General features: G+C 55.2%; 1 protein-coding gene across 1 annotated transcript in view; it reads right to left on the bottom strand.

Annotated features, from left to right (window-relative positions):
* ANK1 (ankyrin 1) overlaps positions 1-16,813 on the bottom strand; it is a 194,496-nt gene that overhangs the window by 37,206 nt on the left and 140,477 nt on the right. Inside the window, exons 15-28 of the mRNA XM_012812235.1 lie at positions 16,433-16,531; positions 15,675-15,773; positions 11,653-11,850; positions 9,505-9,603; positions 7,936-8,034; positions 7,613-7,711; positions 6,591-6,683; positions 6,145-6,217; positions 5,309-5,332; positions 4,370-4,466; positions 3,244-3,322; positions 1,423-1,520; positions 1,107-1,331; positions 161-315 (exon numbers count right to left, since the gene is read on the bottom strand). Coding sequence (XP_012667689.1) covers positions 161-315; positions 1,107-1,331; positions 1,423-1,520; positions 3,244-3,322; positions 4,370-4,466; positions 5,309-5,332; positions 6,145-6,217; positions 6,591-6,683; positions 7,613-7,711; positions 7,936-8,034; positions 9,505-9,603; positions 11,653-11,850; positions 15,675-15,773; positions 16,433-16,531 — 1,537 coding nt within the window. The remainder of the gene's footprint in view (positions 1-160; positions 316-1,106; positions 1,332-1,422; positions 1,521-3,243; positions 3,323-4,369; positions 4,467-5,308; positions 5,333-6,144; positions 6,218-6,590; positions 6,684-7,612; positions 7,712-7,935; positions 8,035-9,504; positions 9,604-11,652; positions 11,851-15,674; positions 15,774-16,432; positions 16,532-16,813) is intronic.

The raw sequence follows: 16,813 nt of genomic DNA, 5'->3' as shown, positions 1-16,813 counted from the left end.
CAGCCACAGCCACGACCCAGCACCCAGGCGCACGTGTGGGGACCTGGGGCCTGGCCTCCAGGGCCCTTCCTACCCTCACAGGGCTGCCCAGCCCTGAGAGATCCTGGAGGCCCCACCAAGGGTGCAGCCCAGGCCTGGAAGGGGCCCCCGGCCACCACACCTTCGTCCATGCCGTTGAGGATCTGATCCAGGAAGTCCTCCCCGTAGCGGCTTTTGTGCTCCTTCCACACGGAGCCGTTTTCACTCCTCAGAACCACGAGCTCGCGGTCCCCCCGGCCGTGGGAGGCAAAGTGGGGGATCTCCACGATCACAGGGCTGCGGTGGGGACAGAGCAGAGGGGTGGGCTCACCAAGGGCAGGTGGCTGGGCCCAGGGTGGGAAGGGCAGCGGCCCCACCTGGACTCCTGATGCACACAGACCCGCTCACTGTCCCCAGGCCTGAGCGACCAGAGGGCAGGACTCGGTCTCATGTTACATGGCCTCCCTCGCCATGGCCACACTGAGAGGCCAAAGGATCCTGCCCTTGGACCTGACTCTGAGAACCCATGTGACATCCTGGACAGGTGACCTCCGAGTCCCAGCCTCCTGTGTCAAACGGCCGCAGTGGCCTTGCCTTTGGAGGAGGCGCAGAGGACTCAGGTGGAGAAAGCCAAGGAGAAAGCACGGGGCAGGCAGCTTCACAGATGGTGGTGACCACTCGGGGTGGGGACAGGAGGCAGACACAGGTGGGAAATGAGACCCTCTGGCGTAACACCCCACAGTGCCCGAGGGCGGCAAAGCTCCCAACACGATCCCGGGGGCACAGGCCTGTGAAGCCCATCAGCCCCATCATGGCTGATTTTAGTGTTTAACCCTCAGAAGGCCCCAAGTGGCCCGAGCTTCTCTGTTCCCTTGATTAGTGTCACAGCGAGACTGGAGAGCTTTAAGCTCCCCTGGGGCTGTGGGCACCAGGGTGCTTCTAGAGAAGGCAGAGAAAGGGACGTGGAGCAGATGGCGTGGGTTCTGCCGGGTGGGTGGGGTGGTCCCAGCTGTCACTGCTGGGTCGCAGCGTGCCCAGCGCGGGCGCGACCAGGTCAGGACTCAGGACCACACACAGCTGCCTCTCACCTCAGAAACTGAGCCCCTGTGGGCCCCAGGGCAATGACCCTGCTGGCCAGGCCCTCCTCCTCGGCAAGTGGGGGCGGCGTGCTCAGCTTCTGCGGCTTCACCAGACGGCAGGTGATGCGAGTGGGGGCCGCGCACGTCCTCGGCGGGATCACCACCCGTAGGCCGTTGTGGCGACTCCCTCTCATGGAGCCTCCCCTGGCGTCCACCATGAAGCTCACCAGAAACCTGGGGGCAGGGACAGACCCATGTCGGGCTTCTGAACCCTTCCACGAAGGTGGGTGGGCAGGTGGGGGCCCCAGAAGCCTATGCCACTCACCCTGTGTGCACTGGGCTGGCCACGGGGCTGATGTTGTCAGAGGTCTCTGTGGCTGGGCTGCTGGGCACAAGTGAGTCCTCATCATACTCCTTGGATGCCTGAGGGTGACAGCGAGTATCCTCCTGTCCCACTGTCCCCTAGGCCGGCCAAAAGCAGTGCCAGCCATGAAGCCTTGGGAGAGCCTCACTGCCAGAACCCAAACACCCCATGGAGAAAGTGCTCTCATGCGCCAGTCTAGACGCAGCAGGCCTGGAGTCCAAGGGGAACAGGCTTCCTCCCCTCATGGCCTCTCTGTAGCTTCAAACCCTGGGCAGAGGCCCACAAAGGGATATCTCCAGCTCTCGCTCTCCATCTGGCACCAGCCCACATCCCTGCACTCTCTGGAACCCTCACACATCTCTAGCTGTGTCCCCCAGGGCCCCTGCCCTTGGCAGGCGGGTCTTTCCTCTCCAGCTGGCAGGGCCCCTGCACTGTGACCACTGCAGAGCCTAGCCGTGGCAGGCTCTCAACCTGTAGGTGTCCGGGTGACACAGTAGGCCCTCGCCTCCCTGGGCTTCCTGCTGCCTCTCCGTGAAGTGGGCCCACTTCTGGGACAACCACAGGGACAGAGGCTGCCTCGGTGCAGGGCCTGGCCTACCTCGAGAACTCGCAGCCACCCTCCGAGGTGGCACTTTGCCAGGCTCTGAATGTGGCCTCGGCTCTGCTCTTACGCTGGCTTCCCTGGGTCCAGGACATCCCTGTTCCTCTCCTTTGCTCATGCAATGCAGCCCACTGCCACACCCAGTTCCTTGCGTCAGCTCTGAGCACCTCACGGCTCACCCTCTGCACTCCAGACCTGGGCCCCAGGACGCAGGTGCTCACAGTCCTGACTGGCCTCCCCCAGGGAACTAGGGGAGGGGGGATACGATGAACACCTGCCACCTGGAACTCCCAACTCCAGTAGAGCTGAGGGGCAGCAGGACCCAGGGCACTCCTGTCTGTGGCAGCACCCAGGGAGCTTGCCATGGCTGAGGAAGGACCACATTCAACCATTTCTCAGATGCCACCCAATGTTGCAGCATTTGAAACAATTTAGCATGCAGGGCTGACTGGACTGGCTTGGCTAGCTTATCCCTGTGGCCACTCTGGGGTCCAAAGCATGGCCTGGAGCTTGTAGACACATCCCTTGTAGGGAGACCAGCTGTGGCTGGACACAGACAGACCAGAGGGCAGCCATGCCCAGCTTAAGCACTGGGCTGCCTTCCTTCCTCCCCAGAAAATTCCCTTGCTCTGCAGAAAAGTGCCAAATGGCACAAAATTAAACTAAGGGGACTTAAATTGTTTAAACCATCCCTGGGAGCAACTCTCTGGCCTCCCCTTCCTCCCAGTATTCCCTCGAGGGAGGAAGACAGGAACTGTTGCCTTTGTGAAAGCAAAGGTCAGAGGTCCCTGCCATGCCAGAGCTTCATGGTGGCCACAAGCTGTGCCAGCCTGCCGCAGGGGTGGTTCCTCTCCAGCCTGTGGACCTGCTGCCCCATGTGTGCAGACAGTGTGCTCAGGGGCTGTGGCCATGAACACGGGCTTTGGAGCCAGGAATTCCGGTGTCAGCTGTCTGCCCCACTCATCCCTGGACCATGTCAACATTTCACTGCCCTGCCCCGGGTGACTCGAAGGCCCACAGCCCTGGATTGCAGGGTGTACACAGAGTGTGGGTCTAAAGGCGCTTTGGGACCCCTGAAAGCTCTGCTGTGGGTTCCTGTGGCACTAAGGTCATCTCCCCAGTCACCGCCCTTGGCATTCACTCTCCACACACAAGACAAGGAGAGAAATGGCGCTTCTCACCTGCTCGGGCTCTTCCGATCTGATCACCACTGTCTCAGGCGTGACGCAGGGGATCCTGGGGATGGCTGGAGACTCCACCCTGTGTGCCAAGAGTGTGGGCCATCAAAGGCTGGCCCCACTTCCAGCTCCGCGCCCCCAGCTCTGCTCTCCCAGCCTCCCTCTCCCAGCTCCACACCCTTGGAACTCCCCTATCTGCCTCAGCATACACTGGGCTCACACAGGTTGTGTGATGCTCCCCCACACAAGGGCCACCTCTTTCCCTCCGGCCGTCCCCTCCAGAACACAATGTCCTTCAACCTGGCTGAAGCACCTGCTCCAGCCACAGCATCTTCCCCTGAGGACGCCACCCATACTTGTCACCCCTATCTGCAGTTTCGAGCCCCTGCTGACAGAACCCTCCCTTAAGGGCAGGCCCTCTGCATCGCTGTGTGACCAGTTGGTTTGGGCTCTGACCTACCAGATGACTCTGTACAAGCGCCTTCCCAGGCCAGGGTCCGAGCTCTGTACTTCTAGCCAATAGACGCTCAGTGAATGGATTAAATACCCCTGTAGTTTCCCTTCCTACATCGCCCATTTCCCTGCTGTGCCCTGAAAACACCTAAGCTCGGTGTTCCTAGAGCCGACTGTAGATTTGCTAGCACAATAGCCCCTTGTACAAATGCACCCACAGTAGTGTGACTCCCAGCAGTCCCGGGGAGAAATGAGGCAGACCCGGGTCCCCCGTGGATTCTACCTAACGCACCTCATGGGAGAGGCGCATGGTCAGTGCTGGACCTTAGCCTGGCAGTGGTTTCTAAGGGGAACCTTACTCAGTGGATTCTTCTGGTGAGAAGCTGAGTGTGCGTGAGAGGGGGAAGGGTATGGATGAGAGGCTGCGAGTGGTGTGGTGGTGGGGAAGCAGGGAGGCAGGGAGGCAGCAGTGAAGAGGCACTGCCAGACCCTTCAAGGGAGGCCTCCGGGTGCCCTCTTGGTGCCCAGAGGCAGGGTCCATGGGCCAGTGACCAGCACGCATCTCTCTGCAGGGCCCGGCCTGCCTGTGCCTCTGCCTCACTCTGATGCCCCCCTCTGAGGGGCAGGGCTGTGCCGCAGCCACCCACACCTGACCCCTGCAGGGAGAACCGCTTACACTTGGTCCAGCTTGGGCAGAAAATCCAACAGCTCTTTCTCATCATCGATGTCCCTAGAATCCTGCTTCTCAGCCTTAGCACCGACAAGTTCTTCCCCTGAAATGGTATGGGCTCGAGTCAGGGACTGCAGTGGTGGGGGAACATGCCCTCTCTCTTTTTACAGAATCCCTTTCCCACTCCACCTCTCAGGACTTGCTCCGAGGAGGAGGGAAGGACTCTGCTGCCCCCAGGGACCCAGGAACAATGTCTGTGCCCAGTCCTGTTCCTCAGCCCTGGACACAGCACAGGGAAGCCACCTCCTGACATCTCAGTCCGCAGGAGGCTTTGCAGGAGGGCAGAAACACAGGCAGAAAGAACTTTCTTGGCTTGACAAGATCCACTTCAAAATTGCCCTTTCAGGGCTTCAGCCACAGAGGCCCTGCTGTCACTCCCTTCCACACGCCCACCGTGGAGGGTAAACTCGTGGAGTGGAGGCCTCCCATCTTCAAGGGCTGCACGGTTTTCTGTCACCATGGCAGATGAAGCCTCGGTATTTCCACAACCCATATCCCGGAGGTTCAGACTACAAGTGAGCAGCTGCCCACACCCACACTGCCTCTTTTCTGCTCTCTCCTCTGCAGCCCAGCCCTCGACCTTGAGCTGTCATTGGCTTGTGAGCATCCCGGCTTGTGCCCAGAGTGACGGGATGGAACAGTAACACCTCATGCAGTTATGGTCACGAACACGGCGGCAGGGGTGCAGACACAGATGGATGGGGGATGCCCGTGGGGCGTGCGCCTCGTGGCTGTGAGTGCCCTGCCTCAGCTGAGCTCCTGGCTGCAGACTGCCAGCCACCAGAGGAGGATGAGAAGCAGAATGGATTAGTGAGAGTGTAGGATGCTCAGGCTGAAATGCACTCTGGTGAGAAAAGACCACGGAGAACAGAAAGCGTTTCATACCCATTAGAGTTACATGAGCAGTCCCTGGAAAGCAAAGAAGAGCCAAGGTGAAGGAAGGGCTGGATTGGAGTCAGGTGAGGTGAGAGGCACACGTGTCACCAGAGGGGCGCCCGAGCTCTGCACACCTGGCTGAAGACACTGCAACCCCTGAGCTCCCGTCCTGCCCAGTCCCACAGTCACCAGGTCGCGAGAGTTCCCTTCTCACTTAGGTGAGGAAATACGGCTTCTCTAGGGCAGGGGATACTGGAAGCATTCTGTAGTGATAGGAGTTGAGACTACGGGGATTTCACAGTCACAGATGTAACCCCAACCTACTGATGCACTGTGTGGTCAGAAGCGCACCTTGTTAAGAGGCATTCTTGCAGATTTTAAATAATCCACTTAATAGTTGCTCAAAGCATAAAAAAGCACCAGGCTGGGTGGCCCCTGTGGCTCAAGGAGTAGGGCGCTGGCCCCATATACTGGAGCTCTGGCCAAAAAGGCAAAGAAAAGCACCAGACAGAATTCCATTACAGTTCCTCACATCCCTGAGAAGAAGTGTGCTCCAATCTGATACACACGTGTGATCCAGGCAAACACATGTGTGTTTATGAACCTTCATGGGATTTAAATTTTAGTATCTGAGATGTCAATCTTCCTTTGCCTAAGATTAGATTAAAGGAGTATTTTTGCTAACAGACAACATCTGTGAAAGGCGAGTCTCCCCAGCTGTGTTGCCCATCCGCCCGACTCCAGGATGGTGAGAGGGACACAGCCTGGCAGGTGGCGGGTGGCGGGAAGCCCCCTAAGGGGACTCGGGGGTCTGTTCCCCACCAGTCTGAGCACCCAGACTTTACCTTCGTCTTCAGAGACATCCAGGACCTCGTCTACTGTCTCAGGGAAGCTCATCCGATGCTTGTCACTGACTAACTAAAATAAGAAAAAGCAGAGAATTCAACCCAAATTAGAGCCATGCACTTTTTCACCAGTCCAGCCCTTTGGTCACTCCTGTGGAAACAGCCAAGGGGTGGGAAGTTAGATTTCCCACAGGAATACAGTGAGACTTCCAGGACGCTCAGCTTCCTGACACCTCCCCCCCTTCCTACTGCCCCCTAAGGACTGACCACAGCCCCAATCCTTCTGGCCACTAGGTGGCAGCAGGACCCTGCCGGGCGAGGAGAAGCACAGGCCTGCCTTTGGGCACACTGGACCCCCAGAAGCGCCCCATATGTCTGAGCTAAGCCACTGGGCGCCCTCTCTGTCAGGCAGTGGTGTTTGGGGAGGGTGCAGGGTGCAGACCTACCTCAACACTGGTTTCATCTGTGACAACCTTGAGCACGTCTGTAACGGAAATGTAGCCCAGACGCTTGGCGATGGCCAGCGGTGTGGTTCCGTTCTGGGAGAAATGGCAGGAGAGGTACACTCAGATAGGCTGCGAGGCCAGGAGGACGCCCCCTCGTCCACCGTCCACCGGTCAAGTTCACCTTCCCACTGCTCAGACGGGTCTAAGTGGACAGGTGCCACCCAGGAGCCCAGGAGAGCCCCCTGCACCTGTGTGGGCCTGGCCCTGTCTGGGTGACAGTGCCTCAAAGACAAGGGGTACAGTGACACTTTTAAGTCTGGGGTGTCCAGGTGGGTTGGACGCTGCCAGATGAGATTTTGTGCGGCTCCCTACTCTCAACATCCACCTTTCAGGTGTCAGTGACTGAGCACTGGGTTAGCTAAAACAATTCACAAACCCCAATGAACTTCAATCAGGCTGTTCAGAAACCACGGATTACCAGAAATAGGGCAGGGGCCTATTTTCTACTTTGACTGTAAGAGAAAGAGCTAAGTGACAATGAACTGACACTGAGGCTCTGTCTTCGGCGAAGGTCTCTGCCTGCAGGATGTGCCGGGGCTCTGGCAGGTTCAGCCCCACTGCAGTCACAGATGCCATAACCCCTTATAGTCAAAGGCCCACACCCTTGCAGAGTCAGGAGCAGCGGGGAGCAGATCTCAGAAACCTCCACAGGGAGGCAGGAGGAAGTTCATGCCCAACAATGACCCCAGGTGTCGCCAAGGTTAACTCTAGGGCGCTGAAAGATCAGGACCCCCTAGCACTTCACTCTGCTCTTGGGTGCATTCCAACAAGAATGCTTTATGAAGCATGGAAGGGCGGGGATGAATGGGGCCTAAAGGGAAAACCTTCAGTTGCCAAGAAAGAGGAATTGGTCCCAGCACTCCATTCAACTTGGTGGTGCCTCAGACTCCTCCAGGCCCCAGACCCTGAGTGTGTTAACCTCTCTGCTGCCACACAGAGAGCGGGAGAGGGGTGGTACTCACCGAGCTGACCTCGTTTGGGGAAGCACCATTCTTCAGAAGCAGAGTCACGATGTCTGTGTGTCCCTGCTGGGCTGCCTGATGCAAGGGGCTGTACCTTAGCTGCAAGGCGAGGAGACGTTTGGCAGGATTAGCTGGCTGTTCCAGAAAGACCTGCCTCCGTACTATAGCAGCCGTCTACGTGCAATATTTTAAAAAGATGTATTCCCCCTCTTTCCTCCTTCAGGGTCAAAGCTTAAAGCTGGGCCCACCGTAGCCCGGGCTGCAGCCTGCTTGGGCACTTGAGCCGGGTCGGTGTGGCAGGCAGGCCTCAGGCGCCCCTGTACCTTGGTCTTGGCATTGACATCTGCCTGGTGCTGCAGCAGAAACTTCACCAGCTTGATGTTTCCATAATGGCTGGCCACGTGGAGAGGCGTGTACCCCATCTGAAAAGGAAGAGATGAAGATGGGGGCCCAGCAGGGCCTCTGAGCAGACCAAGAGCCTTCCCGAGTCGGGCATTTATAGGAATCTTTACAGAAGCAGCCAAAAGAGACCACAGGCAGTGAGACCCTTGGGAAGAGCCATCAGCAGGTGCCAGATGCCACCCACTGGGGAAGGGACAGGGCTCAGCTTCAGACAGGTGAGGGCTGAGATGCCTGGGGCGATCCAGGGAGCCATCAGTGGGAAACTGGCCCCAAGCCCCACAATGAGGCCAGGCTGGGGAAGTCAACAGCCATGAAGAGGAACAAGATTACTGATGATAAAGTGGACAAGTGGGGCCCAAGGACTGAGGCAGGACTCCGAGGCAAAGGCAGAAAGGAGAGGAGGCAGACCCAGGGAGAACCACATAATAGAATCTGAGAGGGGTGATCTCAGGGAAGACCCAGGGAGAACCACATAACAGGAGCTGAGAGGGGTGATCTCAGGAACAGAGGAACCACTGTCAGGCCCTCTGCTAAGAGGGGCTAAGAGGTGGAATCGTGCCTTACTCACCCCGAAGAGAACAGACTGACTTCCACTCAAAAGGTGGAATCCCATCATAAAGCCCCCCAAATGCTGGCGGGGGTACTTTGTTGTGTAATGGAATTTATAGGAACTGGTCATGGCTTGAAATGGGTAGATTTAGATTCCTAGAACACCCCTACTCAGTCCGATAGGCCATGGCCCTCCAAGCTCCAGATTCCAGAGACCATCAGCGCACAAACCCCACAAGCTGGACCTACACGTAATGGGTGGTTCTGGGGTCCTCGAGGCAGAGCCCAAAAGACTAACCTGGGCCTGCAAAAGAAGCCTCAAAGACCCAGAACATTCTTGGGTTCGAGGCAGGCATGTTTCTCAGGGTAACACTCCAGGGGCAGGGCTGGTGTCACTCTGTCCCTTCCTTTAATATGGTTGCCTCACGAGGAAAAGGAGGCTAATGCCACTATGTCCCTAACGCCCCGTTTCCCCTGAAACCGCCTCCCCTCTCCAGGGCCTCCAGGCCCCTCTTTATATCAATGCCCCCCCCCCAGGGCAATCACTGCGCCCCCAGACAGCAAGTCTAACAGAGCAGTTTCCACTCACACCGCCCTGCACACAAAGTGCAAAGCAAGCCGGGCTGAATTCAACCAAACGCTGCAGTACAAGCAGCTGGACTTGTGAGCGGATCCGGGGAAGCCTGACCTGGGATGTGCTCACGGATTATAAGACAAGTCTTAGAGCCACAGCTAAACTTTCCTGTGGGCTCACCACAGGGGCTCAAAGGTCTAGAAAACCTTTTAAAATTCCCAACTGCAAAGTGAGATAATCAGGACGGGTGTCTTCAAACTCCACAACCAGCCCTAGGAGGTGGCCAAGAGGAACGGTCCCTGGGTCCCTGGGGTTTCAAAGCTCCGAGGAAGAGCCGGTTCTGAAGTGTGAGGGGTGCCTGCCTTACCCGGGTGGTGGCGTCCACCTTCACGCCATGTTTGATCAGCACGTCTGCCACAGGGACGTGGCCTTCTTGTGCTACCAGATGGAGGGGAGTGAGTCCACTCTGCAAAGAAAGAGATGTTCATTACCTTCTTGCATGGAGAGGAATTCAGGCCACAAGGTCAGGGTGCTGAGGTTTGAGGGCTGAACCTGGCTCTGCTGCCACTAACAGCTATATGACCCTGAGCAAAGCTTTTCTTGTTCTGGGCCTCAGTATCTTTACCTAAAACATAAGACAGTAAAGCCAGATCTGGGATAGGCAACTTTTTCCGTTAGGGGCCATATCATCAATATTTTAGACTGTGTCTCTATAAGTAACTACCCAACTCTGCCAACAAGTGGTAACAACATGTAAGTGAATGAGCATGGCTGCATTCCAATAAAACTTTATTCACATAAACAAGTGGTGGGCCAGATTTGGCTTGTGGGCCATACTTAGTTTATCTCTGATGTGGTGAACTACACGGTACCTTCCCATTGGAGGTATTTTATGTTTCCTTCTGGGAATGCCCCATTTCTATGGTAACTTTCAGACCCATGGCTTCCTAATCTACACAATAGAGATTATCACTGATCGTATCTCAAGGTCAAGGTGAGGATCACTTGAGAAAGCTCAGGTGAAAGTGCTTTGAAAAGGACACAGTGCCATTTACACACAGCATGTTATTCTCACATCACAGCCACTGTTGCACCATGGGAGGGTGGAGGACCCCATGTGGAGTTAGAAAAATCTTTCCTCCTGTCCTGTGCTAATTGGGACAGCAGAGCCTCAACTTCTCCGCGGTCACAGGCAGTGTCCCCTCTATGGGGACTTTACATGCCCTCCCCTGCCTTTGCATATCCGCCGAGCCGACCAGAGGCTCTGAGCAGAGGCTGCCACTGTGGCTTTGAAAAGCACAGAAGGCCCCTCCCACTTGCCCCACGGGACAGGGCTGGCTCCAGGGATAACAACCCACGATTGAGGGATCACTGTGTCAGTCGCAAGCCCTTCAAGTGGGTGCCTTGCCTGATCCTTGGAATAACACCAGTGATCTGCCTGGTGAGGCTGGCGTGTGGGTGGGACAGCAGGTTTACAGCACGGAGTCACCACCATCGTTACTGCCTCACTGCTTTAAAGCAGCGAAGAAACCCAGAATGCATGAAACGTGAGGGCCCCACTGTACAGCTCCTCACCAGGGGTCAACTGTACAGACTTGTACAAAACGGGCTACCTGATCTAAAGTTTTTAAAGAAATCTACGTTCCCCTTAAAGTGCTTCTGAATGTGAGAAGTGAATTTATCATCTAAAGCAGTGGTTCTTCGTACTGTATGGTTCCCGTTACACAGGACATCCAGAAGAGGCAAATTCATAGAGACAGAAAGTAGATTTGCAGTTTCCAGTGACTGAGAAGGTGTGGGGGGACATGAGACTTGGCTGCTACGGGCATGGGGTTTCCTTACGAAAAGACGTTCTAAAGTTAGACAGTGGTGAGGGTTGCCCAATCTTATAAATACACTACGAACCACTGAATGGTACAGTTTCAAAGGGGCTAATTTTATGTGAATTATATTTCTACAAAATATTAAAAAAGATTCTTGGTATTTCTTGGGTCACGTACTCCTTTGAGAAACTAAGAAACACTATGAACATCTCACCCAGAACAATGCTCACGTGCCTTCCTCCCAAATGTCGTGGGGCAGTTCTGGAAGACTTTCTATGCCCACACCCACTGGCCTCCTAATGTACAGCTCAGTGTTTTAAAAAAATCTTCCCGCACAGTGAATGAATATTTAGTACCGATTACCTAATACACTCCTGAGCGTAGACCTTGCCTGTACTGGGAAAGAATGTTTTGGATTTTACGTGAACTTTCTGCAGATCCTGAGTCAACGCATTCAAGAAGACAGCACAGGGGAGTAGGACCCGTAAAGTCTTTGACACCAGATAGGCTCGGAGCCCTGGAACCTTTCTGACTCTGTCTACTCATTTAGAAAACCAAGGTCAAAGGTATCCAGGGATGCTGTAAGGGCCACCTCCCCAGTGCAGCAGGTGCTGTGTGCAGACACCATCCCTGAGGAAGCGACACTGACAAGTTACTGAGACCCCGGGGCAGACCCAAGGCTGCGTGCCCACCTTGTTCCCCAGGTTGCCGTTGGCTTGTTTTGAGAGGAGCAAAGCCACCATGTCCGCGTGACCCTCCTGTGCAGCCAGGTGCAGGGGAGACACGCCCTGCACGGACTCGGCATTCGCCGACGCCCCGTACTGCAACAGACCGCGGGCCACCTCCATCTGGTTCTGCTTGGCAGCGATGTGCAAAGGGGTGTAGCCATTCTGCAAGGGAAGAAGCCACCGGGGCCTGGTTACAGGAATGCTGAGTTGACAGTGTCCGCGCGTAGGAGGGAGGCCTGGTTCTAGGCCAGCTGGACACCCACGGGCCAGGGCTGGGATCATCCCGAGAGCAATTGAAACAAACAAACAAACGAACAACAAACAAACAAAATCCATTTGGTCTGAAGACAGCTCTGCACTCCCTTGGCCAGCGAGTGTCTGTCTCTTTTTTCCACCACCTCTCTCCCATTATCACACTCAAATCACAGGGTAGGAAGAACTCTGTCCCTGGGGGAAGCCGGGATAAATCAGGCCACCTACAGAATAGCTGGAAGGCCAGGTACGTCAGTAAAGGCTGCATTTCCCCTTCCCACAACTGAAAACCCCAACATTTCATAAAGGAAAAGAAACAACAGTCCTCTCTCTTGAGTCCAGTCCTGTGTGACTGGACTAATGCTGCCCTCTGAGCCTGCCGGCATCAGCACGGTGGCATCTGGGGACAAGCACTGGGGAAGGGACCTGAGGACATGGGAGCCAGTCTCATTCCCCCCGCCCCCCCAACTCTACATGACCCGGAGCAAGACATCCAATAACCCAGACCTCCTTTTGTATTTTTTAAGTGGATAATAACCTCTACCTTGTTCATTTCCCAAAGTCGTTGGGTGGATCGGATGCTAATATGAGTGAAGGTGCTTTCCCAGGCCAGGCCAGGAGAGCGACACGCCTGAGTGCTGTGGATCTGCACTACACTGGTTCAAAAGAGCGTGGCCCCAAGGTAGGTCAAGCTATGACGCTGTGCCCTGTTTACTCGGCTGACTTTATATTATAATTATTATTTTTTTTATAGTCGGACTTTCTCAATCAAGGAAGCCGAGCATGGATTTACTTCCTGGAGCAAGCCCCCATCCTGCTGCAGACAGGTGGCTGGGGGGGTCCCCTCTTAGAACCCACGTTCACCTACATTGGACTGTTTGAGCTTCCCCACAACCACAGACGGTGAATCAGGCAGACATGTTACCAGGACCCTGCTTTGTGCATAAAGCAGCCAATTCTCTGGGAGGTGAAGTGCATTATCCTCTGTCGTGTAGCAAAAGAAACCACAGGTCACTCAACTCTGACCTTCTGTCTCCACACTCCAGAGAATCACAGCTAGAACAGTGCTTCTCAAACTCGGATGTGTACCCTGAGCACCTAGGACCTTGTTAAAATGCAGACTCTGATTCAGAAGATCCGGTCAGGGCCCAAGACTCTGCCACCTAATAAGCTCCTGGGCAGCCGAGGCTGCAGGTGCAGGGACCACACTTTGAGTAGCAAGGCCCTGGGGCACTCGGGCATGAGGGTAGTGCAAGCCACAGGACTCCTCAGAGGGACACACGGCTATCGGGACATACACCCGCTCAGCCTGCAGCAGGTAGATGGCTACTCATGTGTGGTCTGTCTCAAGGCGTACAAGGGGCCCTCTTTGGCCAACATCCCTCCGGCCATCCCCAAGGACCAAGTCCTTCCCTGCCAACTGCTGTCTAACTGTGGAAACCCAACATTTCTGCTCTGGCCAGGATTAGCAGCCAGGAAAGGAAAAGGGTGGTGATGCCAGACTGTCCAGTGGCATTTATGGGTGAAATGAAAAGTTGCGATTTACCCGAAGAATTAAATTAAATCAAAAAGGCATTTCTTTGAGGAATTACATAATTCTTTCTAGTAGTCCTCCCTTTTAAATTTGATTACATTATAAGAGAACATTAAATTGTTCTTTGCACGGTGTATTCATGTAACAAGATCGGCAGTTTGATTATAATAAAATTAATGAAACAAACTGATTTCTGTATCTTATCGACAGAGAGCAAAGGAAGGAGATGTGATTGCACAGACGGAGCCTGGGGTCTGGAGCCATCTCCAGGGAGCTCCTCCCCTGTAAGGCGAGTGTCCTGCAGTGTCCGGCCCCAGTGCTGCTGTCAGGATGAACTGAGGGGAAGCCCCAGAGCCCTCCCTGTTGACAGTGGGCTAGGTGGGCATTCCCTGCCCAAAAGCATGATTACCAGGACTTCTTTCAGTGGACACAAGGCAGTCACTTGAGTGATGGGCAGCAGATGCGTGGATGTGCAATCAGGACTCCCAGGCCACTCCGGCAGCCGGGAGGGTCCATGCTTGCTAGAGTGGCACTCTGTCCTGGCAAAGGGTACCTGCCTTGAGCTGGCACAGGGTTAAAACCAAGATGCAGTAGCCACTGCATGGACTCAGAGCACGGACTGTCCCTCTGGGGTCCCCCCAAATTGGGATTTAAAAACAAACTTCAAAAAATGATCATCTTCAGGTGATAAGGACAAAAGGGACAAGAGGTTGGCGGGTCAGGGAAGGTTGGGGAGGGATGTGAGCCCTTAAAGGGCTCCTCTGTCTCAGGAGAGGAGATGAGCTCATCCAGAGGAAAGCAGGCACAGGAGAGCTCAGCCTAAATGTTAAAACAACATCAGCATCAAAATTAGAAAGGGGAGGGTTTGGTTTGGGTGCGGAGAGATTTGCATGTGAAATTCTACAAAATTGCCAGACTACTTTGGAAACTATTTTTTGCCATGGAAACAAAGCCCATCTGTACAGAGTTTGTGCTTGGATTTAGCTCTCTTTAAATATCATGAACCTGGCTCCTGTTCCTTTTATATAAGGATGAGAGTGAGGAGGAGGTGGGGGGAAGTCCAGCTATTTATTTTTAGAGGCAGGAGTAAGCTGGCACCTCGGCAGAGCCGTGTGCTCCCTGTGTACAGTGACGTGGGGCTTGGCGGTGCTGTACGTGCAGGAGAGCCCGGCTGCAAGGCAGAGGTAATCATCCCTGCCCGAGGTGTGGCTGCCCAGAAGACAGCAGGTGTCAGCTGGAATCACAAGGACCCACCTGGGCTCCGTTCTCTGCAGCTCTTGGCCACCAGCCATGACCGTGACATAAATGATCCCCTAAGTGCTTTTCACAGCCTGGCTGCCCTACCCCACCGAGTGAAGGGGCAGGGACGGTGCCAGCATCTTTCCCATCTCCAGCCTGGCTGCCCCTCTGCCCTTCTCCTCCCCTGCCCCACAGCCCTCGACCCCCTGCCGGACTCAAACCCCACATAGCCCTTGACTTCCCACAGGGGGCAGCCTGTTCCCAGAAATGGTCCTTCAGCGCCAACCCCCCAGCAGTGGTCTCCCCCCACCACCTATCCTGCTCCTGTCACTCTGAGTCCCTTGGTCAGTCACAGCACCTGCTGCTCCGAGCGGCTCATTTCAGAGGCTGGGGCGAGGCTGGCACCTAGATGTCTGTCCAATGTGCAGTGCATGTAGGTGTGCCTTGTTACAAGAAAAGCCACCATCTAAAAGTCTCATCTCAGAGAAATCAATCCGGGGTGATCATTCCCATTCCAAAGGGGTTCCTGCTCCCAGAGCCCACAAGCTTGCCCACAGCCCAGAGTATTCTCAGAGTGTGGTTACTGTGCCTCCGTATCAGGTCACCTGGAGAGCAGGTTCAAGACCGGCTTCCGGGAACAAGGCTGACCACTCCCCGAAGGGCCTACCCACTCTGACCTCCACCGGCCAGTGTACAACCTGCAGCCAACTCACAGTTGCTTGGAGATCACACTTGTGAGATGAATTCCACCTCTGTGTCACCCACACCCCACCCCTCTCCTGGGCCCCAATGGTAGGTGACACTCGTGAAAGCGAGATGAGAGGTCAGAGGTAAAAATAACAAAAACTATAAAATAACAAAACATAAAACCCCTTGGCCTGCTTGGCAACACCCCTTCCCCAAAGGCCTGGCAGGGCCCACTCCCCGCTGTTCCTGGGGGGAGCTCTTGGGAGGGTCTTACCCAGGCAGGGCTGTGCGGGGAGCCACCCCGGGGCAGCAGCAGCTTGACCACGTCCAGGTTGTTGTGGTGAACGGCCACGTGCAGAGGGGTCAGGCCGTTCTGCAGAGCAGATGAGAGAGAACAGCCTTCAATCCGGTACCTTCTACCAGGCATCTCTTTAGACACAGGGCCCATTTTTTGATCCAAAGTGTTTATTTTTATTTACTTATTTTTGAGACAGAGTGTCACTTTGTCACCCAGGCTAGAGTGCAGTGTCCTCAGCCTAGCTCACTCACCCTCAGATGCCTGGGAGAATCAAGTGATTCTCCCGCCTCAGCCGCCCAAGTAGCCGCGACTACAGACTCATCCCACTACACCCAGCTTATTGAAAAATAATTTGTTTTTAGAGATGGGGGTCTTGCTATGTTGCCCAGGCTGGTCTCAAAGTCTTAGGCTCAAATGATCCTCCCACCTCAGCCTCCCAAAGTGCTGGGCTTACAGGCCTGAGCCACTGGGCCTGGCCCAGAGCATTTATTTAACACAGGTAAAATCTGGCCACAAATCCTTCTAAAATGGGTCCCAAATTGGTGTCATTACAGGACATAAGTGGTAGAACCAGGGTCATAGCTTTATCCCTGTGGGGGCCACAGGGCAGGGGCCAGGGAGAGAAGCACACTTGCTCAGAAAAGGCCACTGGGTCTTTTGAAAAGGCTGAGGCCTGTGACAGAGGCTCATTTCTCCAAAGGCCTTTCCACCTGGTGGCCACCACTGGCACTCACCTTCCCGGCAGCGTTGGGATGGGCATCCCGCTCCAGGAGCAGCTCTGCCACCCGCACCTTCCCATACTTGGCTGCCACGTGGAGGGGGGTAAATCCTTTCTAAGGAGAAATACAGGCTATTAGGACCCTGGGTGCCACGCTGTCCTATCCAGAGACCAGGCCGAGGGCACAGGAGGTCTCCACCTTTGCTGGATGGAGGGGCCGGTAGAGCTGAGTGCACAGCAACTCTAGCCCCTGGCGAGGCCAAAGATCGCAGGGTGCTCAGTCTCTTCTGCCCTCCTCGCTGAACTCAACACTGGCTAGTTGAGAACAGGGGCTGAGTCTTAATCCTTCTGGTAACCCCATAACCTGTCTGTGGCTTGTGTTTAACCAATAATTGTC

Source organism: Otolemur garnettii, unplaced genomic scaffold, assembly GCF_000181295.1.
Source record: "Otolemur garnettii isolate 467f Iridium unplaced genomic scaffold, OtoGar3 scaffold00197, whole genome shotgun sequence".
Taxonomy (NCBI): Eukaryota; Metazoa; Chordata; class Mammalia; order Primates; family Galagidae; genus Otolemur; species Otolemur garnettii.
This window is presented reverse-complemented; position numbering and strand designations above follow the sequence as displayed.